The following is a 25,592-nucleotide window of genomic DNA, read 5'->3' as shown; positions in this document are numbered from 1 at the left end:
CTTGTGTTGGTGTTCAGTTCACCTTCCGCAGCAGCCGCTGCCAATTCAACATTACAGTTGCCGTGCGCTTAATAAAGTTAGTCCACGTATACGTCAACGAGATCTAAGAGAGACCATCCGAAGACCCAACTGCAAAATGGCCGAGGAAATCGACGAGTGGGATAAACGAATCCAGGATACAGGGTGTGCAAAGGAGAATGAAGCTGTGCTGATTTGTTACGCGGATAAGGGACGGGACTGGCGGGCATGTAAGGAAGAGGTGCGTTGATCCATGATGTAGGACGGCAAGGAAGGAAGAGCTGATCCATGTGATGATAGGTCGCAAAATTCAAGGCGTGTCATGATAGATATGTCAAGATGAAGGAGGCAGCGGAGGGCGTCAAGCTCGTCCGCTGAATGCACCACGAGAAACGAGAGCTGAGGATTTCTTGCATGCGCATACACGATACCCGTATTCTCCAGTCAGTCAAAAAGAGAAGTGCTTTGCATTGCATTATGAGAAAAAGAACCGTCTATCCCACCCAAATGCGCCCAAAAATCAGTATCCCTGTATCCTCACCCCTACCTCTCTCCCTACCCACCCATCCCTCGCTCTCATCTTCACATGTCTCTGCCGTTCCTCTATTCCCGAGATCAGATCACTGCGGCTCCTCCTTAACCCTCCCCAACCCCAACCCCCCCACCTCCTCCGTCTCCTCCCTAATCCCCCTCATCTGCTCCTCACCCATCCCAGGCCGTGGACTCTCCGCATTCATCAACCCAGCCAACCCCATCCTCCCACTCGCATGTGAGTTGTGGTTATGATCCACTCTAAACGAAAGCGCAGACGCCTCTGAGCGGTGCCGAGCATGACCACGCGTATGTCCAACCCCCAACGAATTACTCGCCGTCCTCTTCCGTTTAGGCGGGGAGTGCATTCCATTCACAGTTCCAGTTCCTCCTGCGCCTGTACCATCGATCCCCATTTCTGAGGCGAAGAGGAACGTGCCACGCATGGGAGAGCCAGATGCGGGGCCAGTCGTCGGAATTGGCGCGGGTGGTTGCCAATGATGGAAACTTATTGCTGGGATCTTGTTTGTGTTCGAGGAGGGATCCTCGATAGCGCCAGTGCTCGTCGTGGGCCGTGCTGGAATAACCGGGATCTGCCTCATCGGAATCCCACCAGCACCAGCACCAGCACCAGCGCCATTCGCCGTGGCAACACCAGCGGCAGCGGCTGCCGCCGCCGCAGCAGCCACATTGGGGTGTGCTGGATTCGAGGGATCGTGGGCACGTGGGTGCGGTTGCGGTTGTGGTGCCCTTAACAAACTCTGCGCCGCCAGAATCCTCTCCCGTTCCCTCTCCCTCTCCCCATCCTCCACCCCACCACCACCACCGCCACCCCCCGCCGACCCCTCCTCACTCCCATCCCTCCCCCCAGACGCACCCAACAACCTAACCGGATCAACACCCATCCTCCCCGCCACCCTCACGATCTCCAACTCCAACGCGACACGTCTCGTCCGCTCTTCTTCCACCCTGACCCGATCCGCTGCGATCTTGGCTTGGAGGACGAGGCGGAGGGTGTCGTCGTTCCCCGTCCATCGTTCGAGGATGTCGCGGAGTGTCAATTCGGGGCGCGGTACGGGCACGATGGGGATTGGTACGGGTCCGGGGTGGGGGTGGGGGTGATGCATACCGAAGGGCGAGTTAGTGGATTGGGAGCGGAGGTGGCCGGTATGTCGCGGTGGGAGTGCTGTTGGGGTGTTTGTTTGTGGTTGGTTCATGTTCATGTTCATATTCATGTTGTTCGCTGTTCTGCTAGACTGTGATTGTAGCTGCGGTTGTTGTGATTGGTGGCCGCTGAATTGCAATTGTCGAGGTCGCTGTTGGCGGGTATCTGAACGAAAGACTGCACCTGTGTTGTCGGCCTGCGAACGGGATTGTGCGGCGCTGAGGAGGAGGTCCAGGATGGGCAACCTTCAGAGCACGGCGATATGTGGGGTTATGGTCGAGGTTACCGTATCACCGAGATTGTCGAGGAAAGTGTAACGTAGATAATGCTGGAAGGTAACCGTTAGCATGAAGTACGTTTACGCACGGGCGGTCAGAGTAACGTTGACTCGACACGATTGACCACACAATAGACAACAACGTACCTCGAATCAGACTGTATACTCTGACCGTATAAGCTTGCTGATATGGCGGTACCGGTCGACTGATTTGGAGGGGAGTTTGATCCAACCTGCGAGTCCAATGCGGGCGAACCGTCCAACTTGGGCGTACCCTTCCCAATTGGGCCACCAATCGCGCGCAATTGCAATGGCAATGGAGACTTGATGTAGAAACGTCGAATTCATAATGAGATTTCCTACTCTACTCTGTAGATTCATGTTGCAGTTCTTCAGACTGAGCCGAGCCCGCAAGTTGGTGCTACTCTGTGAGCAGGTAGGAGGCAGGTGTACCAGCTGGGTTTGCTCAGCCTCTACTCTACACACATAAGCTGCGTAAGCTTAGTCCAATAAAGACCATTCACCCTACGCTCGTAGAAGCAAGTATCATGACTCTGCAACTCCCCCTCCGTAATCCATCCTCAATTCTCCTTCCACAACACCTTCTCCACCACGCTCCTATGATTCCCATCCTCCTTGTCCGGTCTAAATCTATTGAATCTTTTCCACTTCAGACTACGACAAACTTAACCCTCAATCTTTAGGTGTGTATCGTGCAGTACCTACATTTTGTCTGATGTGCCAGACTCGTATGGCGCGATGCGATTTGTGAAGATAACCCCTTCTCCTCGATGCTGTTTATCTAGAATAGTGACGATCGCAGAGTAGCAGAACGGGAACACTCACAACAGTGGCGGCGGTCGTCTCTTCTCTGTGCGCATCTTCACACGGTATTGCTCATATGGCACACCAATGTTTTCCCTAAATGGGTACGAACATGAGCATGGAAGACGACATTGCGATTGAAAGCTTACTTGACTGGAATAAGAATACTCGTACAATCATCTGCCAAAAAAGAACCTAGCCAGGGCGGCACGCCAGCGCAACTGCCCTACGTATCATTTCACTCACACTCCCACGCCGTCCCTCACCACTCCATATCCCCAAACTCCTCCAACTCCAAACCCCTCTCCTCCTCGAGACTCCCAACCTCAACCCTAACCTTAACAACCTCGACATCCCTCCACACCATCTCCCACTGCAGTCCATCCAAACCCTCTCCCTCTCCATGTCCCGTTCTCAACTGTCCCGTTCTCAACCCGACCCAAATCGCCCTCGGTTTCCTCGAATTGTCTGTCGACACTTTCCCAGCTACAGGAGGACCCTCGACAACCCTCTCCACCTCCGCCATGAGTTGTTGCCACGAAAAGCGTGGATGCGCGATAGTGTGGAAGGTCGAACCCACCGCCCTCCCGTGCGACAATGTCGTCAGATCTAACACTAAATGGCCGCGGCATCCTCGTGGGGAGACACGCGGTGGGATTAGGTCGTCTGGCTGGTAGCCGAGATACAAATCCCTCCTCCCTCTCGCCTCATCGCGAACGGCGGGGAATCCTCCATTGAGGTCGATACCGAGACCGATCGTGGGTGGACGGTGTTCTACGACGTAGGGGTAGTCGTCGTCCTCATCAGAATACGCAAGGAAAAGTTTGTTATCCCAAGCGTAGGTCGCATGTGGAGTCTGCGGCGGCGTCAATACATCCCTCTCCCTCGCGGTTTGATGGACGTTGACGTCGACGTCGGTGCGGGTACTCGACGGGGAGTTCGGTGGCGATAGGTTCACGTTCGAAGGTAAGATATGAATTGGATCAGCGGCTGGCATGATCGTTAACCCCATCGTCGTATGTCGTAGTCACTTCGAGAGCTTCACAGTTGATATATAACAGTGCCAATTGCAATGGGGTTGAAGTCCGTCATCCCTAACCATCTGATGGTCGATCAAGCTTTTTATACGCTCTATTGCAATTTGAGGGTGGGGAAAGCTTAATCACCTGCCCAGCGGCCCGCGGGTCGCCTCATGCTCCATGCCTGTTCGAAATGCGGGCGTGTTTGACACACGTGCACTCAGAATAAGGTCGACAATTGCGCAATTGCACGCAGTCAGAAATGACCCGGGGTCCAGCTGCTTGTCTCGGCGAAACACTGACTGGTCTTGATTCAGTCTCTTCAAGCGAGCGGCTCCAGCGCACAGGGCACGGCTTGGCCGCGCGGGTGGGGGTGGGGGAAACGGGATAGAAGCTTAGCATTGAAAAGGAAACCGTGCGTTGCGCGTTGATGGGAATTGCGACGTTTTCAAGCAATGGGTATTACGCAGTTCCCGCGGAGTGCTGAGACCGTAGGGTAGCCTTTAGTATTGCTAATCATTATCGTTGATGCATGGGGTGATCTGCCAGCTGCCATCTAGGGCACTCACGCCATGATACTATCGCTCTTTCTTGCTTTCTGATCGCGGTTGGAGAAGCTCGACCCAGCTGCAGTAACGGCTTTCGGACTCTTCATGTTCGTCCAGCCGCGGGTCTCGAAGCAACTGCAGGTTTTCTGTGATTAGATTGCGCCGCGAGTGCTCTTCGGATATGTAATTGTTGGCGAAGATAGGCGTTCACAGCCGAGACGTCATGTCGATCCGGTGAAAGTCAAACCCCCTTGACGTGTCACATCTTCCTTCACACAAACGCTCATCCTAATCCCCACCATAGCTCACCCCCCCCCCCCCCCTCCCTCACTCCCAATAACCTCCCTTACCCCCCTCCAAACCTCCTCAAGCACCCCCCTCCTCGGCACCAACCCCCCAAACACAACCTCCAACACATCCTCCCCCTCCACCAGCACAGCCAAATAATACCGTACTTCGAGTCCTATGATAGCTTCGTGAATGATCACGTCTTTGATTGCGGAGATTGGGATGAACCGGGAGGCGGAGGAAAAGAAAGGGAAGGGGTGGCGGGAGGAGGTTGTTTGGAGGCCGAGGGAGCGGAGGGCGAGGAGGGATTCTTCTGTGTGTACGAGTGTTAGCGAGTCCGTTGTGCGTTTGCAAGAGAAGATGTGTATATGTATACATACCTTGTGGTAGAGACGGTGGTAAACTCCACAACACCCCAGCCCCCAAAACCCACACCCACACCGGCGCCAAACCCCTAACCCACCCCACCTCATCCGGTACCTTCTCCAACTTCAGCAATACCCCCAACCCCGCGACCACGATGGCGAGAGAGCGCAGGATGAGGTTGATGAGGGTGTAGGTGCGGTGTTGGAGGGGTGAGAGGGGGGGTCTGTCGCTGTAGGTGAATTCGACTGTACAGGGGGATGGACGGCGGGTGCGGAGGGGCATGTTTTTCTATGACATTTATTCCGTATCCTTTGACTTGCAATTGCGAGTATGGTGGTTTGGCTGTTACCTGGTATCTGGACCGGCAACCTTATTTCGACCGGCGCGATATGATGGATGTCACGTGCACGAGCGCAGCGCGGCGACGTTGCGACGACGTGTAACGAAGAACTGGACGGCATCGCGATGAAGGGGAACGGCATTTATCCCGCTGAAGGGTTCATGGACCATGACGGTGATCACGATCAAGGTTCACGCCTCTCACGGGGACTTCAAGATGCATGGCTAACGATCGAACCAGTCCCCTCAGACAACTACGATCAACGACAGAACAGCGTCGGTACGTCCTCACAGCCTTCAACAGCCTGGACATCCCCAGATCAACCCATACCAGCCGGGTTACCAATCGATCCCATGGCGCAACCACAATATTCGACGGAGACAGCAGCCTCAGCCCCAACAGCTATGAGGGAGAACCCACACCTGATCTCGCCCGTTCCTCCAGCACAGCATGAATTCCCACCCTCGCCCCAACACCACCCAGCACCAGCGACGTCCCAATCCCCACCCACCCCAACACCCGCCGACATCGAAAAAGCCCGCATCGCAACCCTCCTCGAAATCAACACCCTCCTCTTCCGCGCATGTCTAGCAACGACACCACCCGACACCCCCATCCCCATGACTCCACAAAACAAAGAGTGTATGGAGAGACTTCAAGCCAACTTAGCATACCTCGCGACTATGGCTGATTCGAGAACGAGAAATGGCAAGGCGGGGGGTGGGAGGAGAGTGAGTTTACCTGTGCCGAAGGTGATGACGGCTCCTGCACATGTGCCCGAGGTGGAGGGGTTGTATCGGCGGTTGGCTGGGTTGTTTGCTGGGGTTGGTGTGGGACGTTCACTGTCCATTACCTCGAACACCTCACCACCAACTCAGCACCAGGGCCCACCAGCTGCAGCTGCAACTCATTTCAACGAACAGCAACACGTGCTAGCAATTCAGTCACCACCACCACCACCACCGACCTTTCACCAAACTCAAACGGGTGTACCCATGCCACAGCCACAGGCCCCGGCTCCGATACCGATGTCAGGAGGACCAGGGCGGGGACAATTGGGTCCGGGACAGGGTGTGTGGCAGGCACGGCCTCCACCACCTCAACAGCTGTCGTTCCCGGGTGGACACCAAGGACCACCACACCCACAGCCCATGCTCCCAAGTGGTTCGAACCCCGGACAGCCCCTAGGAATGGGCGCGATAGGAGGACCAGGAGGAGGGATAGGAGGCCAAGCACAGGATATCCAGAGAAGGATGTTAATGCAACAGCAACTTGCGCAACAACGACGACGGATACAGCAACAACGAGAACAACAACAAGCTCTGCCGACGGCGATGGTTGGGAATGGGTCTCTGCCTGGCCACGATATGGGTTTGAGTGGGATGCCCGGGATGGGAGGGATGTCGATGAGTCCGCCTCCGCCGGGTAGTGTAGGCGGGGCTCAAAGTGATGGAGGTGGCCGTGGTATGGGATTAGGGCCACCACCGCCGGGAAGTGCGGGGAGTGTGAATGGTGCGGGAGGGGGACAGCAGGGACAAGGGTTGGGTGGGATGCAGGGATGGTTCGCTACCTAAAAGGATATGGACATTTGGAGGAAGGGTATCGAGGAGGGTTGTCGGGGAATGACGATGATCTCGCCGGCGCAGATCTGTTCATATGTATCCCAGGATCATGGTTCGCTACCCAAGATGATGGTTGGGTTTGGGCGTTTGGAAGAGGAGAGGGGAGGACGGGGAAGGTAAAGGATATCGAGGGTATATTTAAGTATGCCAGTGTCGAGGGAGCATCAACTCGTATCTAGATCTGCTCATACGTGTCCCAGTATCATCATATCCAACGCTCGTGTCATAGTGTAGGGCAGATATATGTCCCGCCGTGAGATCAACCAATCCACATCTCCACACGCCCAGCTGTATCTCAACTCGGACGCTCGTACGACTCGGAAGCTCGCCACCGCGCGTCACCACTCAACCTAACGTTGATGCCGGCGGCATCCCAACCCCACCTCCACTCCAAAAAACGGATGCCTCGTCGCCTCCTGTGCCGTCATCCTCTCCCGCTGACTAAACCTAACCATCCTCCCCACCAAATCCACACCCTCCGCACACACCCCCTCCCCCATCGCTCCCCGAATCCCAATCCCTTCATGGTGCGCGAAGCTGAAATGGGAGAAGTGTGGGAAGGAGGCGGATTCGGGCCAGGATTCGGTGGTTGGGGTACCGAGGGTGCAGAAGTGGGTTGAGAGGAGGGCTAGGTCGCTATCCTCCACTTCGGGGTTGAATAGAGGTGTCGAGGTGGGGGAGAGGAGGGTCGCGATCGTGCAGCCCCAGGACCAGAGATCCAATTCTGTACCATAGGAGTTGTGCCCGAAGATGAGTTCGGGGGGACGGTAGTAGGCTGTGCAGACGTCTGTGATTAGGTTGGAGGGTGATTCGCTCGGCCCCGGGAACTCGGGGGAGAAAGAACATCCAAAGTCGATGAGTCGCGGGACGCCTGAGGGGTGCGGGGAGGAGAGGAGGATGTTGGAAGGTTTGATGTCGCGGTGGATGATGGATTTGGAGTGGATGAATGCGATCGCGGAATTGATGTCTCGGAGATGTCGGCGGAGGAGTAGGCTGGAGTGTGAGATCAAGCCGGACGCGACGGCGTGACCGAGTTCGTAGGGATAGAATGGGAACGCGATAACGAATTCCTCGGGTCCATTCGCGTGCGTGTAGAAATTGTCGAGTAGTTCAACAACATTCCTCTCCTCCGCCAACTCCTCCAATATATCAGCTTCACGGAGCGAATCGTGCGGAGGCCGCGGGTGGGGTGACGTAAACTTCAGCGCGACGGGGATGGAGTGGAGGATTGAGATGGCTCTGGATACGGCGGATGAGGCACCGTCGGCGCAGGGTTCTATTGAGGTGAAGTTTTGGAGGAGGTAGTCTCGTTCGTCGAAGCCGCCTGGAGGGGAGGTCGGGCTTTGGATTGGCGAAGATGCCATTTGAATGCCGAGCTCGGTCGATTGGCAATGAGTGGAGGAGCTGGATGGTGTTCAGTTTTGTTGGCCGGTGTCGAAAATCAATCGTCGAGTTTGGCGGGCCGAGCGCGGCTCATTGCGTGGGGACTGCAGGAAGGCGACTGCAAACATTGGGAACCTTAAATTCGATCGATTCTTCAGTTCGAAGATCCAGTCGTTACGACGTAAACAACTCACTGACAAAGAGCCTTGGACTGTCATGGCATCCGTAGTGCTGAATCAAGCGGTCACTAATCTCGCGGACGGAACTCTGCTGGAGAAAGAGCTTGACCCCTCGATCATCGTCGCTCCAGCCGCCGACGTCTCAATCACATCGTCTCCCATTACTATCCCTCTACAGACTATACCAGAAGACCGCCCTTCAACTCCTTCTCTACAACGACGCGATTCGCCCCGCGCCCAACTCCGACCCCAACCCTCCAACCGAACATCAACCTACTCCGTATGTTCCGAAGCCGAAGAACTCCACTCATTCCGGATACGAAACCAATACGACGAAGACTGTCTCGGTGAAGAGCGTGGTGAGGACTGGTCCGGCGTTTCTGCGGGGGAGGTTGATCGGTTTGGGTTCGTCCCGTCCGAGAAGGGGCGGGGAGAGGTTGTCAGAATTGGGATTGATAAGACAGGGCTGAGGAGGAGTTTGTCCTTGGTGAGGCCGACGTTGACGTTGAGAGCTCTCATGAGCGAGGACGCAACCTCTGTTACATCTAACTTGACCTCGACCATCGACCAGCAATCCGACCTCGCAGCCCAACCAACCTCCGAATACTCCCTCAAAGAATCCTCACGAACCAGAAAATGGGCTAAAATGGCACTCAAACGCCTCGAGAAGGGAAATACGACCTACACCTTCCCCACCACCCACCCAAAACTCTTGAAGCGGACGTTTAAGGGTATACCGGATTGCTGGCGTTCGAGCGCATGGCTCTCATTCCTCTCCTCCTCTGCATCCCAACGGCGAGCCTCAGGCGACGCCGTACCGACCGACGCCGAACTCCTTGCCGAATACGAACGGTTACAGGATGAGGCGAGTCCGTGTGATCCACAAATCGATCTCGACGTCCCACGAACAATCCACCACCACCTCCTTTTCCGGCGTCGCTACAGCGGTGGACAACGACTCTTGTTCCGTGTGCTACATGCGTTATCGCTCCACTTCCCGCATATTGGATACGTCCAAGGCATGGCATCACTCATCGCCACTCTCCTCTGCTACTACACCGAAGAACTAGCATTCGTCGTCGCTGTCCGAGTCTGGGAGGAGCGGGGCGTAGGGGCACTCTACGAGGGAGAGCAATTTGGGGGTTTGATGAGGGCGTTTGCGGAGTTGGGGGAGGGGATAGAAGAGAGAGCCGTGGGGAGGTCTTTGGAGGAGAAAGGGGTCGAGCCGATTGGGTATGCGACAAGGTGGTATTTGACGCTGTTTTCGTATACGGTTGGGTTTCGGACACAACTCAGAATATGGGATGTGTTCATGCTCGGACCCGCCCCACCATCGACTCATCACCAACGCAAGGACGCAGCGGGAGAAGGAGCAGGAGGGAGGGAAGTGACACACCCCATCCTACAAGCAGTAAGTCTGGCGTTGATGGAGGAGATGGTGGAGCATCAGGATTTGCTACATGCGGATTTCGAGAGGGCGATGAGGGTTTTGGGGGGGAGGTTGGAGGTTGAGGATGATGAGGTGCTCATGAGGAGGGTTTGGGGGGAGTGGAGAGCGATGTGAGCGACGAGGGAGACAAGGGTTCGTGGACCGGCTCGGCATGGCGTGGCATGGGAAAAAAGTGCGTTTCTTGCTTTTGGGATATTGATACCTAGTGGTTTGGTGTGTGCGGGGTGCAGTGCTGGACACTGTTTGTATCGCTATTATATTATCCTTGATAATTTGATACTTTGCATTCATCTCATCTATCGTACCTCTACATACCGTCCATCTTTTCGTTCATGATGCCTTCTTATTATGCTCCAACGCAACAACCTGCTCAAACGTCTCCTTATTCAACGCAAACGCCCTAATATAGTCAACCTCAAGCTCATGCACCCTACTCCCAAGCAACACCAACGAATGCAACGGGGGTCCCAAATCCGCCTCCGAGAGCTCCTGCAGCGTTCCCGTAACGATTCTCTGATCGTGGGATCCGATTCTCGAGACACCGATTGCGATGGTGTTGGGTGTGTATACGCCCTCACCCCGGAGTTCCTCAATCTCGAGCATCTGCTCCGCACACTGCGCAACAGTCATATACCTCGGCGGCTCATAAATCTTCCTCCCCCTCGCCATATTCTCAAAACTCTGTTCCTTGACCTTAATATCCAACAACACCAACGTATGCAACCCGATATCCCTGTTTTCCTTGATACGGTCGTAGAAGGAGTCTGGACGCCAGGTGGGGGTGAAGAATACCATGGAGACGGTTTGGCCAAAGTTGTAGAGTTGGAGGCCGCAGGCGCCGATTGCGTTCATGATTGAGGCGTTGTGGATGATTTCGACTTTGATGGAGAGTTCGTGGGCGCGGATGACGAGGTCCGTGTGGGTTGTTGCGCTGTATGGCCAACCGTCAGTCCTGCGGATCAAAAAATCGACTTGGATTTTGGGGGGAATCGTACCCAAATGGATCTCCGACAACGAGGAACGCGACATTCTTCTCCTGCGCCCCATCGAGGATCTTATCACTCTCACTCTCGACCATCTCCCTATCGGCAACAACGACCTCCTTCCCGTAAAACTCGGACAACTTCTCCGTGTCGACCATGAGGATGGAGGTGTAGGCTTCGAGGTAGACGCGCTCGCAGGATTTTACGGCTTCGAGACCGCGGACGGTGATGTCCTTTTCGGAGGAGAGACCGAGACCGACGACGTAGAGGACCATTGGAGCTGAGGAGATGGAGGGGAGGGTTACCGACAGGCTCGAAATAAGGTTTGGAGATTTCGAGGTTTGGAGGTGGCGCGGCAGGGGAGGGTGTACCGCAGTCCGCCGTTCAGCTGCTCCAAACGCAACGATGGCAGCATACAAATCAACGCCGTCAGACTTCCCTCCCCGCCTCGTCGCAATCTTCTTCGCCGTCTTCGATCCGCAGTTAGGCCCGCACGTCCTCCATCAAGTCCCCTCCGCTTCGATTCACCCGCAATCACCCTCGGCATTATTTGACTTCGAGGCACTGTCCGAGTACATCATTCCAAAACCTCAGTTATGCTCGAGGTTGATTCAGATATGTTCGCGTGGGTATAGAGTGCTCGGATGGCCAATATGTATGGTGGATAAGAAGTACGAGCGAAATGCGTTAATGTTCAATCTATGTTGCGTGTTTGAAGAGGGAGCGGATTCGTCGTGCTACGTATCCATCGTACGGCGACTAAACAGAGTCTTCAAACGCTTAGAGGTAAGATATACGGCCGAGTCGATTGTGTGTATGTCACTAACGGGAATCATCCTACAGGAGCAAAACGCATTCATCTCCAACCCCCAAAACGCCCTCCAAATCCACAACATCATCGAACAAGTCTTCGAGGATCTCAATAATTATTGTGAATGCATGATCCCCATCAACGACGCCAATACCATCAACCTCAAGCTGTTCCCGTCGTATCCGCAGCCGCCGCCGGTGAAGGCGTATCACGTACCGATTTTGACTGTGCGGTTAGAGGCGCTGATGGACGTGAATTGGGATTTAACGATGCAGAAGGTGATCCCATTTATCGATGGTATCAACAGCGTGAGAAGGATAAGTGATATCGCCGACGTGGATTACGTCCTAGCAAAGAAATGCATGGAACACCTACTGTATGTACCAACCCCCACGAACCCCAAAAACATCGTGCTGACGTGGTGTGGTGCGCATACAGCTACTACGGCTGTCTTCTCATGACCGACATCTTCCAATTCTCAAACGTCTACGCCCCAACCCCCCTCCTCGAAAACATCGTCACAGACCCCCCCCTCCAACACGAATGCCAAGCCTACGTCTCCTCCCACGGTCCCTCCTCCGCTCCCAAAATCCCATTCGCAAGATTGTTTGAGTTGTACTGCTCACTCCGGCAAGGTACCCGTCTCACAGAATGGATGGAGGCGAATGAGACGAAACTAGAGGGGATTGATGTCAGGAGGTTTGTTAGTTTTGGGTGTATTAAGGGGTTTTTGTATCGGGTGAGACGGTATCCAGTGTTGGAGGAGGGTGTGGAGGGGAGTACGGGTGCTGGATCGGGGAGGAAGGGGGTGCCGTTGATGAGGTATTTGGATGGGACGAGTACGTTTGATGAGATTGCGACGGATTTGCAGTGTCCGCCGGCGCAGATTGAGAAGGCATTGAAGGGGTATGATCGGACGATGAAGTATATTTATCGGTAGCGTAATGAGGAGGAGTCAGGACGCTACGCTTGTAGTCTTCCTTCTACAGCATCTCTTCTTTTTCTTTGACTCAGAGTACCGTATCCACCGCATCGTAATGATCCCCAACCAACCTGTAAAGATAACTCGGTGGGTGACCTCCCAAGTTCGTAATGTAAAGCTGAACCAACTCCGGCGAAACGTAATCATAGTACGGGTTAATGACCTCAACCTTGTCAATCAAATCACCCTCCTCGAACCCAAGAACCTTCTCAGGGCTTACCAACTCCATAAAGCTCTCGACGTCATGCGGATACATTGGACTCAACTTATAGAGTCCGGTACAGCATACGACGGGGATGGAATGTCTCTGTGCTGCGGCTGCAATCATCCTTGCACCACTCGAAGCCAGTAATCCCCCGTTCGCCAGGACAGAGTGGGTACCCAAGAGGACCTTGTTCACTCGGGACATCATTGCGAACACTGCGCTTTCAGGAATGACGATGACGTCGATACCGGCCTTTGACAGTGTTGTTGCCATGGAGTGCGTGGGCTTGAGGTCGTTTGGCATAGCCTCCGCAAGGATAACGGTAAACTTTCGCTTCTTGGCTGCGTGTCGGAGGAAGGATTCAACGGTCTTGGAGGATGCGTGGGTCATAATGATTTCGCTATCATGCAATTAGCAACAATTTGCAACTGGTAGATGTGCAAGTAACTCACTTGGAGTGAATGTGATCCAGAGCCTGCGCACTGATGTTCTCATATATTGTCTTCAACTCATCAATAAACTCCTGAATCCCCTGAATAATCTGCGGCTTCAAGTCGAAATGCTGCTGCTCTTGCCGTGAGGTCATAGATTTTGCTGGTTGTGCACCATTGGAGGGATGGAACATATTGGAGACAATAGGGGAGAGTGTAAGGCGGTCGAACTGGAAGTTATCCGGTGCAATTGTTGCAGGGGTCATGGGGGTAAAGGGTGCCGTCTCCCCAATTAGTTCTCGCAGTTCTCGATATTCTTCGCGGATGACTCGTAGGATGCGTCGAACGACATTACCACAGGCAAGCTCTGTACTGCCCGTTAGCACACCATCATACGTCCCTGCCCACTCATAGCTCACCTCTCGGAGCAGCTTTAACGAGCCGTCGTCCAATCTCCTTCACCTGATCCACCAATTGATCCTGGTTCGACCATCGCGCATTGGACACGACCTGTCTTAGCACCAACGCAGTCTCGAGTGCGACGTTGTGAGATCCACGGATTTGCTTCCGCTTCAAACGAGCCGCGAGCGACTCGACAGCAGCATTCACGTTCGACATCTTGAGGGTTTCGAAAAGTCTGTTGTTTCCTCGCAATATGCCTGCGGTTGATTTGGAGGTGCCCCTGCTGCGCCCGGTGTACGGCGGGGAACGCGATGCTCTGTTTGGTCGAACATAAGGGAGACGAGTATCGGTAACACCCCCAAGATGACGACTCCAGAACGAAAATATCGCGTGGAGATCCAATCCATGATGTACGTCTCCGGCGAAATCGCGGATCCACTCCCCGAGGTCACCGGTCTCGTCGAGGACATCGTCCGCTCCCAAGTCGTCGAGCTCCTCCTTTGCGCAACACAGCAGTCAGCTCGGCGCGGCTCACGATCGATCGGTGTCGAGGATCTGATCTTTATTATTCGAGGGGATAAAGCGAAGGTTTCGCGGCTGCGGAATTATCTGAGTTGGAAGGATGTGAGGAAGAACGCAAAAGAAGAGGGCGGAGGCGGCGATACGGAAGCAAACCTCCTCGACGACCCCGCAACCACAAACGCACCCGGCGGCCCTGTCGCTGCACCCGGCAAAATCCGTAAAGCCAAAGTCCGACTCCCTTGGGATCTCTCCTCCATTATCCCCATCGAGTCGCTCCACGACCCCGATAACCCGGAAGAAGAAGACGAGGAGGATATCGAGGCCAACCAAGCCACGCTCGAAAGACTGAAAAACGCGGATGAGAGAACGAGAGTCATGAGTCGGGATGAGTACGTGCATTGGTCGGAGTGTCGACAAGCTTCATTTACGTATCGGAAGTCGAAGAGGTTTAGGGAGTGGTGTGGGATGGGCGCTGTCGTCGAGACCAAACCCAGTGACGAGATTGTCGATATTTTGGGTTTCTTGACGTTTGAGATGGTTACGACGATTACGGAGGAGGCACTGAAAGTGCGTGCGACGGAACAATTACTACAAGGACAGGAAGGAGGACGGAAGGGAAGGAAGAAGGAGCCTGGATTGTTTGATGGGCCGGAGGAAGGGGTTGAGCCATTGCAGATTAGACACGTGGAGGAGGCGTATCGCCGCTTACAGCGGGTTGGTAAAGGACGTGGGCTGAGGACTTTCCAGGGTGGTCTTGTGAGAAGTCGTGTTACTCTGATCTGAGGGATCGATCCAACAGGGGAGGAAGCAAGTCATGCATTTGTGGCTCCAGGTATTGGCGTTTTGGGTTTTCATGATAACCAATGAATCGGTAGTACGGGTATGGTATAATATTATTCTCTGTCTAATAATCCCCATGCCTATACCTTCGTCGTCCCAAACCCCCCAAACCCCATCGCCCTCATCATCGCTTCCTGATCATCAACATCCATGGCCCCTCCACCCTTCTTCTCCGCCTCCTCCTTCTCCCGCTTCTCCTTCGCCTCCCTCTCTTTCTGCCTCTTCTTCTCCCGCTTCACTCTCCGTTCTTCAGCTTCTATTCTCTGTCGTTCAGCTAATCGCGAGGTCAAGTTGATCGGCTGTCCCGATGCGCGGAGTGCGTCGTGTTTCTTTTGCCGCAGCCAGGCGAGGCGGGCGCGGACCTCTTCGAGGGTTGCTCGGGTTTGGTTCAGAGATTGTCCGCTTTTTCGGAGATCTGTGAGTGAATATACGTCAGCATATCACTTAGACGGATGGTCTGGGTGCTTACGTTGTACGCTGTTCAAGTGATCCACCCAACTGAGCGAGTCCTTGTAGGTCTCATCACAGACATCACAGTAAAACCCCGCTCCCTTCCCCCGTCTTCCCATCCCAACACCCGCCGGTACTAGTGTCGTCTTATTCACATTTTCCTCAATATTCAGCCGTTCTCGTCGTGCTTCGATGCGCCGCGCATCAGGCGGTGAAGGTTCTCTGCGCCGTACACCGGCTTTGACGTCACGACGGGCTTGTCGTTCTTCGTATTCGCGTTGTTCACGTTCTTTTGCTTTTTGTGCCCATTCCGCCTCGTCGTATTTCTTCCTGAAGTCGCCGGACATTCTTTCGATCTCTGAAGTTTACCGATTGTTGTACTCGGGGAGGTTAGGAATGTCTACGTTACCGCTTCACGTGATCACGCAACCAAATGCAGGCCGCACGCACTTTTTTGGGCAACCGATCTCCTCCGTCCTCCTCGCTCCAAATCCCCATTGATTCCGCCATACAGCCCTCACGATGTCAAAGCTGTCATGGGAGGACTCAGTCCTCAACAATCCCGCCGGTCCAGGTCTTCCTGAGACGCTGAGCCAGCTCACCCCCGAAAACCGGGACGAGTTTTACGCGAGCATGAACCGTATCCCATTGTTCATGACCCAGCTCACCGACGACGCACAAGAGGACAACCCCGGACTCGAGGCCTTGAAAGCACTCGCGTATGAGGGTGAGCCAGATGAAGTCGCCACGAACTTCCGTCAACAAGGAAACGAAGCATTCCGCGAAAAACGCTGGCGGGACGCGGTGGAGTTCTATACGAAGGCCATACAGGTCAAGTGTGGTGTGAACGAGCTCGACGAAGCATGCTACGCCAACCGCGCCGCATCAAATCTGGAACTCCAAAACTACCGCAAAGTCCTCGCCGACACCTCCGCCTGCCTCAAACTCAACCCACAGAACCTCAAGGCACTCTACCGCGCCGCACGAGCCCTCCTCGCGCTCGACAAGCTGGACGAAGCCCAAGACGCACTCGACCACGCCCTCTCCCTCGACCCCTCTAACGCTTCATTAAAGATCTTCAAGGTCTCATTGGAAAAGAGGAAGACAGCAGTCAAGGAAAAACAAGAATCAGAAAACCGCAGAAAAGCAGCTGAAGATGCAAAAAAGCAAGCATTCGCGACCGCCGTAGCGGCGAGGAATTATACACTCACGACGACACCCAACCCCCCCGACATGGCCGACGCCCAAATCCACCTTACGGACCCAACTGACGCCGCATCCGTTCTCAACTTCCCTACTCTTCTGTTGTATCCGTTACATGCACAAACTGACTTCATCGCCGCACTCCCCGAAACATCCACAATCGCCGACGTGTTAGACACTGTCCTCACAACCCCAGCAGACTGGGACACATCCCGGGAATACACGCCCAGGGGTGTCGAATGCTACGTACAAACCACGGGCGACAACCGTGCGGGGTTGATGAAGGTTGGACGTAAATTGGGGGTGTGGGAGATTTTGGGGAGTGGGAAGGTCGAGGTGCAGGATCAGTGTTTGAGGATTATGGTTGTGCCGAAGGGGAAGAGTGAAGCTTGGATCAAGGATTTTAAGGAGAAGGTTGGGAAGGGGCCGTAGAGTTTGCCTTAGTTGTCCTTGTGACGCGATAATAAAGATAAAGATAGAAATATCCAAACTGCCATATGCGCTATCTGATTACCCAACGTCGTCTAACAAAACACCCAATGATGCAATTGAGACAACGACCACTCCTCACTTATACCCCATCGTCTTCTCATAATCTTCGACCTCTTCTCTCGTCAACTTATCCTGCCCACTCCAATTCGCACTCGAACTCCTCGGTCTAAACCTCGCCGGCTGCCCACCCTTCCCCCTAAAGATCTCCTCCATCTGCAACGGTCTAATGGGACCAAAGATATCGTCCGGGTTAACGCGTTGTTGTCGGCGGAGGAGTTGACGAAGTTCAGGGGATTCGGCCCACTCGGGAACAGAGAAGTTCTTTTTCTTCTTGGCGACGTCGTCGTCGTCTTCTTCGTCGGAGTATTCGCTGTCAATTTCGGGGAGTTCGATGTTGCCGGTATCGGGCAATGGTGTATGCGAGACGCTGTGACCGGCAGCGGCACTAGGTCTCGTGGCCTTTGGAACGGCGGATGGTTCACCCGCAAACCTGATGGTGTCGGTCGAGAACTTCACGCCCTCGACCATGGGCACACCCGCAGTCTTTGTTTGTGCGGGTCCGAACTTGGGCTGTTGCTGGAGTTTGGTAGCGCCGCTGGACATCATAGAAGAACCCATAAACTTGTTTGGCTGAAGCTTGGCGCCTGGAGCCCTCGCGACAGAAGCACGCATGGGCTTACCTGTCAACGAAGGCTGCTCCTGCTGTACATCTTCAGTACGGCGGCGCTTGGCCTCTTGCGTAAGCCCAGTCCCAACCGGACGGATCGATGATGGAGCAGCTGACCTCATTGATGCAATCGTAATCTCCGCAACATCAGGGTCGGCTTCGTACACCCTCTTCAACGTCTGCTGAGCTTGGGGTTGAGGTGGAGCGTACTTGCCCGCTACAGGCTCTTCACTCGGTTCACGGCCCAAATTCTGTTTGCTTGGGACCGTTCGCAGAGGTCGCTTGGGTGCCGGCTGTGATACTGGCTCCATTACAACCTTCCTCTTCTTCTCCCCGTTCGCGTCCAATCCTTGTGCCTTACGCTGCGCCTCCAGCCTCTTCCGCTCCTCTTCCTCGCGCTGCTTCTGGATGTTTTCTGCCCTTCGCTTCTCGATCTCGGCTTTCTGCGCCGCACGCCTCTCCTTCTCCATTTGCTCCTTCTTCTTGGCGTTGGAGGCAGCGGTCATTGCTTTGATGTGCTTCGGTGGTGCTGCGGGTGGAGCAGCTCGGGTCGTTCTTGCTTGTTCAGACTCGACTGGAACTGGCTCAGTCAAACCAGCTGGTTTCGTAACGGGAAGGGCAACCGGCGTCGATACTGGCATGGCAGGAGCCACGGCAGCTGGCATAGACGGAATAGACGGCATGGAAACCTGTGACGGCGGTTGAAGGGTCCTTTGGCTCGCTGTTGGTACACGAATGACAGGCTTATTCGCCTTCAACTGCATAGCACCCGGAGTGGGCCTCAGAATGGTCTTCTTGGCTGCCATTGCAAGTGGGTTCAGCTGCGGTGCATTGATGTCCTCCCTCGGCCTCGAGACTTCAGCCTCCTCCACCGGAGGTGGCGACGCCGAAGCAGAATTGGACTTGGGCAACGCGACAGGAGTGTTTGTCACACTCGCCGCTGCTGCTGCTGCCCTCGTGACCCGAGCCGGGCCCGCTTCCCCTACATCCTTCTTCATGAAACTCTTGGTCGGACTCATGTAGTTTGGCACCTTCACCGGACTCACCGCCCTCGTCAATGGCGTCTTTAATGGTTTGGAAGGAATTCCCATGGGTGTCCGTGCGCCATCTTTGACAGCGAACAACTGTCTTGGTCCAAACGGGTCGTCCAACCCCTTGCCAAGATTTTTCGCGGACTTGACCGGGGTACCGAGTCTCGAGAACGGCTTCATTGGCGACCCATTCTGCCATAACGGCGCCTTCCGGATCTTTGATGGCGATGCTAGCGCAGCAGATCCCTGGGTCTGCGTAACAGAAGAAAGGTCAGGATACAGTTTCGAGCCTTTCTCGGTCACCGGAACAGGCCCTTCAGTCAAGACTTCCTCACTCGCTGTCGGAGGCTTGTGTGCGGGTAAAGGCGATTCATGCGCACTACCCATCATTGCAGACTTGGCGAAGCGCAATGCCGACGAAGCACCCATCTTAGCAGCCTGGAACAGGGAGGTTGGCGCAGGTGAAGCGAGTACGGGCTCGGCTTCTTCCTTCCTTGCTTGACGCGGGGGCGATGCCTCCCAGGTATCCATTCCTGGTAAGCTGGGATACAGCTTCCCTGACTCCTCTTCTGGTGAACCCGTGACCTGGGCCTGCAGCTTCGTTCTTGGTAACTTGGGTGTTTGTGAGATGAAGTCAACCTTGGGTACCCAGTCGTCCTCACTCTCGTAATCCAGAGTTGGTGAGACGCCATGTGTAGGTACCGGAGCCTGGGCTTCTTTCACAACTGTTTGTACCTCTTCCCTTTCTGTTACCGCCTTCGGTGTGAGACTCATTCGATCCTCGTCTTCTTCCCTCTCTTGTTCCTCCGCCTCCGCAGCGGGTCTCGGTGTAACTTCCGCGCTTTCCACGTCGTCCCGTGGCAAAGAAACTGGCTTCGGTGTCGCCTCCGTCTGCAAGTGTCCCAACCCTGCCATAGATTTCTTCGACATGAGCGAGTTAAGCGCCTCGTGTATTCGCATACTTCCAGTCGAAAATACGCTCTTTATTCTTTCCTCGCCACGATGCAACTCCTCGTCCACACGATCAACACTCCGAGGCTCATCGATGTTCTCATCTGCTTCCTGCACATTTTCGGGCACATTTTCGGGGTTTGAGACCAGGCCCAGGGATTTCTTGGATCCCAAAGAATAGGATGAAGAACCAGGGTTTTTGAGAAGGCCTTCCAGCATGCTTGTCCTCGACCCACCCGCTTGTCCACTGGCCTGCTTACCTAGACTTTTCTTCCCCAATGGTTGTCGTTTTGGCAAAGACGCGAAGTTCAGACTTGATGCGGGCGCTGATGAAAGTGTTGGCGATGAAGGTGCACCATGTTGCGAAGCATTAGCATTGAATGAAGCGTCATGATCATCGGTCTCCTCTCGAGTAGGCTCCTCGTAGTCGTAGTAGCGTTCCTCTGTTGATCTTCGTGCTGTAGATAACTTTTCGGATACCTCTGCGGGTTTCGAGGGTGGTGAGGACGGTAGAAGGGCGGCTTGTGGAGGCGGCTGTTCCGGTGATGCCTGTCGTTGTGGAGACGTAGCGTCGTCATCCTTATTTGGCGTATCCACCTCATGATCTTTTGGAAGGTCTTCCTCAGTGTGGACAATTGCCTGTACTGCCTCCTCCACCTCCTCGTCCTTCTGGACCTCTTCTTCCATGACCTTCTCACTCGGTGCTTCCGTCAAGATCACATCATCATCTTCCTCTTCCTCAGCAGGCGTCTCCTGTGCCTCATTATCCTGAACCTCCTTTGGCGGAGGAATCACATGCATGTCTTCCGGAACTGGTTCGTCCACCATACCGATTTCCTCCTCGTTGTCGTGATTCTCGATCGCCACCTGATCTGCTGCATCTGCCAATTGATCCTGAGCAACTACTGTATCATCATTCTTCGTTGCAGCCTGTTCCTTGACGTCGGTGGGTAGGACTTCGGATTTCTCGATCTCGGGCGTTGCAGGTCGATTCTCGGCTATCAATGCACGTTCTTGCTTCTGGTCTTGATCCGTTTCTGCATCCACGAACTCGTCATCGCCAGACGAAAGCAGCTGCATTATGTCAGCATACATGCCATTATCAAGCCATAAAGAAACACTCACATCCTTCTCGACGCCGTTCTCGACCTGCAGGGCCTCCGGCGTTTCTTCCACCGATCTCGGCAGCCCCAAAGAGTCCGAAACATAGTCATTCAACCAATCGTGACTCTCCTTCACCAGCGACGAGAACTCCGCGAGCTTCTCGTCGTAGATTTGGTGCAACACGGCGCGCTCGCCGACGGCCCACGCAGGATCAGCGGCAAAAGACATTCGGATGAAAGCTGGCCCAGACAAAGTCTTTTCCAATGCCGAGTTTTCTGTTTCCAGGAAGCAATTGCCGGTTGTCGAGAGTCGAGTTTGTCGTTGCTTGCGTTGTTTTGACCTGTGTTTGGAGCGGGCGCGTATACGGTGGACCTTGCATGGGACGACGTCTTGCCGACCCATGGGGAACTTCCATAGACAGAGCGGCTGCTGGACAATAGAAAACGAAGATGAATGGATACCCGTTTAACTTCGGCCGACATTCTAACATGAGGAGGAGGAGTTTGTTTATTCAAGTTGGGTTTATGCCTGGGGTCTCTGTCGTAATTCTGCTAGGTTGATATATGCGTCTATCGTTCTCCTGATTGTCTACCGCTGCTCTCGTCTCGCGAGTCGGAACCAATTCGCCTTGTCGCCGATGTTTGTGTCTACGAACTCAAATAGCTCGCTGTCTTCCACAGCCAAACACCCGCAGTCACCGTCACCGGCACAGGTATCCCAATCGTCGGCCCGCCAAACTCCGAAGTCTGGGGCAACACGGCGGCAGTCACGTCCCCTTTCGCTACATCCCCCAATTCCTCTCGTAATTTTCTTGCGTCCTCATCGCCCAGGATCCGGGACATGTGGTAGATGGGTATACCATTCCCGGGGTCGTCCCATACAGCTATCGTTTCGTCAGCAGGGTTCTCCCATCGAAGATTGTAGGACACGGTTCCCCCTTCGTTCACGTCGGCTCGAAGGAAGCCCAGTGAGTGCACCTCCCGTAATGATGTAACGACACTCATCCGATACCGCTTCAAAACAAACTCAGTCATATCCTGTCTCCAAACAACCTTATTCGGATCCGGCACATCACGCGCCAATCTCAGCCATTTCTTCGGTTGATAAAACTCCATCAACGATTTCCTGTTTGCGGTCCATACACCCCGGTGATCACCCATCGTGCGGTGAACATCGGGTACAATCCACGGGACGTTCGTGGCTGGATGTCGTCGTGGTACGAATCGGATCAGGAAGTCCTTTGGAAGGCGTTTGCGGGTGAATGGATCACGCCGGACGGGGCTAGAGAGGATTTTTGCGAACGGGTTCGCGAGGGTAGATTTTTCGAGGGGGGTGAGGTCTGACCAGGGTTTTTGGGGGTGTTTGTGGGGTTTCACGCCGACTTTTAGGGGGTTTGAGGGGTCGAGGAGGGTTGATTTTTGGGTTAGGGGTGGGACGACTCTTCGGGGTTTCTTGGGTGTGGGTGTAGTTGGGTCTTCTGATGCGAGGTCGGGGCTTGGAATTGTTGTGTGGGTTCTGATGTTGGTGCGACATCTCGAGCAGACGTTGGCTCTGAGTGCGACTTTCATTGCTGCCGAGGCCGACACGGTCTCGTCGACGCGGACGTTCGTTAACGTCGATCGTGAGTGAGGGCCCGTACAGAGATGAGGGCAATGGAGGTGAGGTGGTTTCGGGGCGAACGAAGATCGAAGGGAGTGTCGATTGACGATGTCGAGGATGACAGGACGAGGTGTATCGATACCAAATCAAATCAAATCAAATTTCCCAACTTCCAAATCCATTGACCAGTAGTACCGCGGCCCACACCCCACCAATTGCAATCCATATCGATTTCCCCGCGATCGCGACATCAACCAGCTGACCAAACGACCATTCGCCTTCCTGTTACTACCATCAACCTCCCGTCGACCCTTCTCCTTCAATCCACCATGTCCGGCATGGCCACCGAAGCAGACTCACCCGTCCCCTTCCCCCCCCACCACGACGACTCCGACGCAACCCCTCTGCTCGGGACAGCCCACCAAGAACCCCACCAACCCCTCCGCCTAAACCTCATTCTCGGTTCCGCTCCAGTACCTCCTCCCCCCCCGTCTCACATCCCTCTACGGTCACACTAACACTTGGGGTCACATAGATCGCACAATTGGGCGCCTGGTTATTCCTCCTCGTCGTGTGGTACGAGTTATTGACGAACAAACTCCTCCTCGCATCCCTCCACCCCCTCGGAAACTCCCTCCTCCTCCTCCTCCTCGTCAATTCAATCCTCCTCCTCCAGCCAACACACACGCCCGAACAAAAGAGGACCGGAACATGGGGCCATGCCACGCTTAATGGAGCTGCGTTGGGTGTTGGTGTCGTCGCTGCTGTGGCGATGATTGTGCATAAACAGATCAATACGGACCACCCGCATTTCGAATCGGTTCATGCGAGGTTTGGGGTGGCTACGTACCTCTTGCTACTTGGACAAGCACTCGTGGGGGTCGTGCAATATTTCCTCCCGAACTTGATCGGAGGGGTCGATAACGGGAAGAAGCTCTACAAATACCATCGTGTGGGAGGGTATGTTGTGCTTGGGATGGTGTTGGTTACTGCGGTGCTTGGGACGCAGACGGATTGGATTAGGAGTTTGTGGGATGTGAGGTGGGTTTGGATCGTGGCTGTGGTGTTGATTTTGGTTGGTATTGTGCCTAGGATTAATCCTCACAAGTTTCAGTTTTTCTAGTCAAGGGGATGTGGCAGGGTATGGTGTTCGCAAGAAGTATTTGCTGAGGTATCCATTATTCCCAGAATACCACATAATGCTGTCCAATGTCACACTATGCCAAATCCTTCCTCACCAAGTGGCAAAAGCCGGATTACTCAAATTCTGCTCCACAGCCCTATACTCCGTATACAACGCCCGCCTTCTCCACCCCTCCTCCACAACCTCCCCTCCACACCACCTCCTCAACACCTCCCCCGCCCTCTCCTCACTCGCTTCCCGTGCCTCGACACTCCTATATGTACTCTCCACAGCATCAATCCACTCTTTCGGTGTGTACTGCACCTCCTCGTTCTCAGACGGAATGAGCGGTTTCAGTTGGCCCCCACCGTTGATACAACCCGAGGGACACGCCATGACTTCGACGTAATCGTACTCTTTGTCTTCGCCGATTTTTGGTTCTAGGCCTTTGCGGCGTACGACGCGTTTGACTTTTGATTTCGTGGGTTTGAGTTTTCGGACGATGTTTTGGATGTTGCGAAAGCCGTAGCAGGTCGCCATCTTCAAGAGTACCTCGCCGTCTTTTTCCAGGATGTATTCTTTCATGTCGGAGGAACGGATAGTCTTGACAACCACGCCTTGTTCGGTCGCGGCGTCGACGGTGGGCAGGTCGAGGAGGTTCTTTGCGGCGGAGGTGAGGATGTGTGTCAAATACCCACCCGCGGATGACCCGGGGTGGGACGGGTAATACTCCTCATCCGACAAATGAGCTTCATGACACGTACGCAAATCGACCTCATGCTCTTTGAGCATCTCCACAACCTCCATCGTAGTAATAACACAATCCACATCCCTCACCCCCTCAACCTCGAAATCCCCCCTCGACGCCTCGAGTTTCTTGTCGAAGCATGGCATGACGCTAACGTGGTATACTCTGTCTCGCGAAATGGAGAGGGCGCGGGTTAGGGTGTCTTTGAGGTATGCGCCCATGATTTGTTGGGGGGAGCGGACGAGGGAGATGTGGGGGAGGATTTCGCCGTGGGTTTTTTCGGCGTAGCAAATCCAGCCGGGACAGGCGGATGCAATGAGAGGGAGGGTGGAGTTGGAGTCGGCGGTGGGGTCAGCTGCGGTGTCGGAAGTGGAGGGGGTGGCCACAGGGTCATGGGTGTTGAGTTTGCGTTTCCGGGCGTTGGTGAACCGGGTTTCGAATTCGCGGGAGGCTTCGACGAGGGATACCTCCCTTGCGAAATCAGTCGAGTGAACGGATGTGAAGCCCAGTTTTGTCGAGAGAAAGTGCTTGAGTCGGGATTGTGCTTGGTAGGGGGTTATGCCATATGCCGCCGCGATCGAAGCACGGGACTGTGGACTCAGAGAGAGCACGAACGTCTTCCGGTCAACCTCACCCTTATCCTTCTCGGCATTAATAACGCTCAAAACCTCATTATGACTCTGCATCGTAATCAACACCGACTCCGCACTCGTAATGCACCCAGAACAAGCGAGACAGTCATTCAACGAGATGGACGCCGTTTCGAGTTTTTTTTGGGAACCGTCTTTGCCGACTTCGTAGTACTCTGCGCCATCAACTTTGATTTCGGAGGGTGCATTGGAGGATTTGGATATTTCGACAGGTTTGATACAGGCTTGGCCGGGAGAGATGAAGTCCTCGACGAGGGAGTCTGCAGAGAGGATCCGGCTCATTGACGACGATACTGCCTCTGAAGAGACGAAAATGCGACGGATGAATTGACTGGGTATAAGAGAACCCTTCGTACTGAGCACTCAGGATTCGCCGCCGTCTATCAC

General features: G+C 54.5%; 18 protein-coding genes across 18 annotated transcripts; 8 read left to right on the top strand and 10 right to left on the bottom strand.

Moving 5' to 3' along the window:
- Positions 1–136: 136 nt before the first annotated feature.
- Positions 137–396, top strand: SAICODRAFT_5917 (uncharacterized protein; the record flags this gene model as incomplete). Its single annotated transcript, XM_019169661.1, has 2 exons — positions 137–259; positions 319–396. The coding sequence occupies 2 exons, from the start codon at positions 137–139 to the stop codon at positions 394–396; spliced, it is 201 nt and encodes a 66-aa protein (XP_019025831.1).
- A 2,674-nt stretch (positions 397–3,070) lies between these two features.
- SAICODRAFT_29395 (uncharacterized protein) lies at positions 3,071–3,818 on the bottom strand. Its single transcript, XM_019167401.1, has one exon. It carries the CDS (start codon positions 3,811–3,813, stop codon positions 3,079–3,081), a length of 735 nt encoding a protein of 244 aa, XP_019025830.1. The 5' UTR covers positions 3,814–3,818; the 3' UTR covers positions 3,071–3,078.
- A 905-nt stretch (positions 3,819–4,723) lies between these two features.
- On the bottom strand, positions 4,724–5,372 carry SAICODRAFT_64490 (uncharacterized protein; the record flags this gene model as incomplete). The annotated part of the gene is made up of 2 exons (XM_019170076.1): positions 5,052–5,372; positions 4,724–4,984 (listed from the first exon to the last, which is right to left on the bottom strand). Coding segments are annotated over exons 1-2 (528 nt in total), but the record flags the coding sequence as incomplete, so codon positions are not given.
- Positions 5,373–5,497: 125 nt separating this feature from the next.
- On the top strand, positions 5,498–6,184 carry SAICODRAFT_64489 (uncharacterized protein; the record flags this gene model as incomplete). The annotated part of the gene is made up of 2 exons (XM_019170075.1): positions 5,498–5,566; positions 5,618–6,184. Coding segments are annotated over exons 1-2 (630 nt in total), but the record flags the coding sequence as incomplete, so codon positions are not given.
- A 304-nt stretch (positions 6,185–6,488) lies between these two features.
- Positions 6,489–7,022, top strand: SAICODRAFT_29390 (uncharacterized protein). The gene has a single exon (XM_019167400.1). The coding sequence runs from the start codon at positions 6,637–6,639 to the stop codon at positions 6,949–6,951; it is 315 nt and encodes a 104-aa protein (XP_019025827.1). The 5' UTR covers positions 6,489–6,636; the 3' UTR covers positions 6,952–7,022.
- Positions 7,010–8,424, bottom strand: SAICODRAFT_29388 (kinase-like protein). Its single transcript, XM_019167399.1, has one exon. It carries the CDS (start codon positions 8,361–8,363, stop codon positions 7,350–7,352), a length of 1,014 nt encoding a protein of 337 aa, XP_019025826.1. The 5' UTR covers positions 8,364–8,424; the 3' UTR covers positions 7,010–7,349.
- Positions 8,425–9,425: 1,001 nt separating this feature from the next.
- Positions 9,426–10,240, top strand: SAICODRAFT_29386 (uncharacterized protein). The gene has a single exon (XM_019167398.1). The coding sequence runs from the start codon at positions 9,583–9,585 to the stop codon at positions 10,123–10,125; it is 543 nt and encodes a 180-aa protein (XP_019025825.1). The 5' UTR covers positions 9,426–9,582; the 3' UTR covers positions 10,126–10,240.
- Positions 10,241–10,341: 101 nt separating this feature from the next.
- On the bottom strand, positions 10,342–11,269 carry SAICODRAFT_53890 (Diphthine synthase; the record flags this gene model as incomplete). The annotated part of the gene is made up of 2 exons (XM_019169242.1): positions 10,342–10,942; positions 11,007–11,269. 2 exons carry the CDS (start codon positions 11,267–11,269, stop codon positions 10,342–10,344), a joined length of 864 nt encoding a protein of 287 aa, XP_019025824.1.
- SAICODRAFT_203939 (nitrogen permease regulator 2) lies at positions 11,171–12,780 on the top strand. The gene is made up of 4 exons (XM_019166255.1): positions 11,171–11,780; positions 11,838–12,032; positions 12,084–12,181; positions 12,244–12,780. Exons 1-4 carry the CDS (start codon positions 11,283–11,285, stop codon positions 12,743–12,745), a joined length of 1,293 nt encoding a protein of 430 aa, XP_019025823.1. The 5' UTR covers positions 11,171–11,282; the 3' UTR covers positions 12,746–12,780.
- SAICODRAFT_17705 (IF-2B-domain-containing protein) lies at positions 12,446–14,041 on the bottom strand (the record flags this gene model as incomplete). Its single annotated transcript, XM_019165850.1, has 3 exons — positions 12,446–13,392; positions 13,445–13,790; positions 13,843–14,041. 3 exons carry the CDS (start codon positions 14,039–14,041, stop codon positions 12,816–12,818), a joined length of 1,122 nt encoding a protein of 373 aa, XP_019025822.1. The 3' UTR covers positions 12,446–12,815.
- Positions 14,042–14,188: 147 nt separating this feature from the next.
- SAICODRAFT_54256 (TFIID-18kDa-domain-containing protein) lies at positions 14,189–15,130 on the top strand (the record flags this gene model as incomplete). The annotated part of the gene is made up of 1 exon (XM_019169277.1): positions 14,189–15,130. One exon carries the CDS (start codon positions 14,189–14,191, stop codon positions 15,128–15,130), a length of 942 nt encoding a protein of 313 aa, XP_019025821.1.
- Positions 15,131–15,288: 158 nt separating this feature from the next.
- SAICODRAFT_77360 (uncharacterized protein) lies at positions 15,289–16,021 on the bottom strand (the record flags this gene model as incomplete). Its single annotated transcript, XM_019171058.1, has 2 exons — positions 15,657–16,021; positions 15,289–15,602 (listed from the first exon to the last, which is right to left on the bottom strand). Coding segments are annotated over exons 1-2 (642 nt in total), but the record flags the coding sequence as incomplete, so codon positions are not given.
- Positions 16,022–16,245: 224 nt separating this feature from the next.
- Positions 16,246–17,366, top strand: SAICODRAFT_29385 (TPR-like protein). The gene has a single exon (XM_019167397.1). It carries the CDS (start codon positions 16,271–16,273, stop codon positions 17,270–17,272), a length of 1,002 nt encoding a protein of 333 aa, XP_019025819.1. The 5' UTR covers positions 16,246–16,270; the 3' UTR covers positions 17,273–17,366.
- A 41-nt stretch (positions 17,367–17,407) lies between these two features.
- SAICODRAFT_41062 (uncharacterized protein) lies at positions 17,408–17,734 on the bottom strand (the record flags this gene model as incomplete). The annotated part of the gene is made up of 1 exon (XM_019168649.2): positions 17,408–17,734. A coding segment is annotated over one exon (327 nt), but the record flags the coding sequence as incomplete, so codon positions are not given.
- Positions 17,735–17,814: 80 nt separating this feature from the next.
- On the bottom strand, positions 17,815–21,254 carry SAICODRAFT_69897 (uncharacterized protein; the record flags this gene model as incomplete). Its single annotated transcript, XM_019170514.1, has 2 exons — positions 21,107–21,254; positions 17,815–21,055 (listed from the first exon to the last, which is right to left on the bottom strand). A coding segment is annotated over exon 2 (2,994 nt), but the record flags the coding sequence as incomplete, so codon positions are not given.
- Positions 21,255–21,609: 355 nt separating this feature from the next.
- On the bottom strand, positions 21,610–22,967 carry SAICODRAFT_203815 (uncharacterized protein). The gene has a single exon (XM_019166251.1). It carries the CDS (start codon positions 22,651–22,653, stop codon positions 21,733–21,735), a length of 921 nt encoding a protein of 306 aa, XP_019025816.1. The 5' UTR covers positions 22,654–22,967; the 3' UTR covers positions 21,610–21,732.
- SAICODRAFT_17699 (uncharacterized protein) lies at positions 22,942–23,807 on the top strand (the record flags this gene model as incomplete). Its single annotated transcript, XM_019165848.1, has 2 exons — positions 22,942–23,157; positions 23,220–23,807. The coding sequence occupies exons 1-2, from the start codon at positions 23,014–23,016 to the stop codon at positions 23,805–23,807; spliced, it is 732 nt and encodes a 243-aa protein (XP_019025815.1). The 5' UTR covers positions 22,942–23,013.
- An 18-nt stretch (positions 23,808–23,825) lies between these two features.
- On the bottom strand, positions 23,826–25,547 carry SAICODRAFT_29384 (iron hydrogenase). The gene is made up of 2 exons (XM_019167396.1): positions 25,190–25,547; positions 23,826–24,910 (listed from the first exon to the last, which is right to left on the bottom strand). Exons 1-2 carry the CDS (start codon positions 25,485–25,487, stop codon positions 23,919–23,921), a joined length of 1,290 nt encoding a protein of 429 aa, XP_019025814.1. The 5' UTR covers positions 25,488–25,547; the 3' UTR covers positions 23,826–23,918.
- Between the last annotated feature and the right edge of the window lie 45 nt (positions 25,548–25,592).

The sequence above is a fragment of the Saitoella complicata genome (genome assembly GCF_001661265.1).
Source record: "Saitoella complicata NRRL Y-17804 unplaced genomic scaffold SAICOscaffold_5, whole genome shotgun sequence".
NCBI classification, from domain to species: domain Eukaryota; kingdom Fungi; phylum Ascomycota; class Saitoellomycetes; order Saitoellales; family Saitoellaceae; genus Saitoella; species Saitoella complicata.
Note: the sequence above shows the minus strand (reverse complement) of the source record. Positions and strands in the feature narration are given on the sequence as shown.

Bases quoted from the DNA above. Each gene is read 5' to 3' on its own strand.
- SAICODRAFT_29395 (XM_019167401.1), bottom strand. From the start codon at position 3,813: ATGCCAGCCGCTGATCCAATTCATATCTTACCTTCGAACGTGAACCTA.
- SAICODRAFT_29390 (XM_019167400.1), top strand. From the start codon at position 6,637: ATGCAACAGCAACTTGCGCAACAACGACGACGGATACAGCAACAACGA.
- SAICODRAFT_29388 (XM_019167399.1), bottom strand. From the start codon at position 8,363: ATGGCATCTTCGCCAATCCAAAGCCCGACCTCCCCTCCAGGCGGCTTC.
- SAICODRAFT_29386 (XM_019167398.1), top strand. From the start codon at position 9,583: ATGGCATCACTCATCGCCACTCTCCTCTGCTACTACACCGAAGAACTA.
- SAICODRAFT_203939 (XM_019166255.1), top strand. From the start codon at position 11,283: ATGGAGGGGAGGGTTACCGACAGGCTCGAAATAAGGTTTGGAGATTTC. The intron at 11,781-11,837 runs GTAAGATATACG...ATCATCCTACAG, and splicing joins GAGTCTTCAAACGCTTAGAG to GAGCAAAACGCATTCATCTC. The intron at 12,182-12,243 runs GTATGTACCAAC...GTGCGCATACAG, and splicing joins AAATGCATGGAACACCTACT to CTACTACGGCTGTCTTCTCA.
- SAICODRAFT_29385 (XM_019167397.1), top strand. From the start codon at position 16,271: ATGAACCGTATCCCATTGTTCATGACCCAGCTCACCGACGACGCACAA.
- SAICODRAFT_203815 (XM_019166251.1), bottom strand. From the start codon at position 22,653: ATGAAAGTCGCACTCAGAGCCAACGTCTGCTCGAGATGTCGCACCAAC.
- SAICODRAFT_29384 (XM_019167396.1), bottom strand. From the start codon at position 25,487: ATGAGCCGGATCCTCTCTGCAGACTCCCTCGTCGAGGACTTCATCTCT. The intron at 24,911-25,189 runs GTGAGGTTGACC...CCGACACCGCAG, and splicing joins TAATGCCGAGAAGGATAAGG to CTGACCCCACCGCCGACTCC.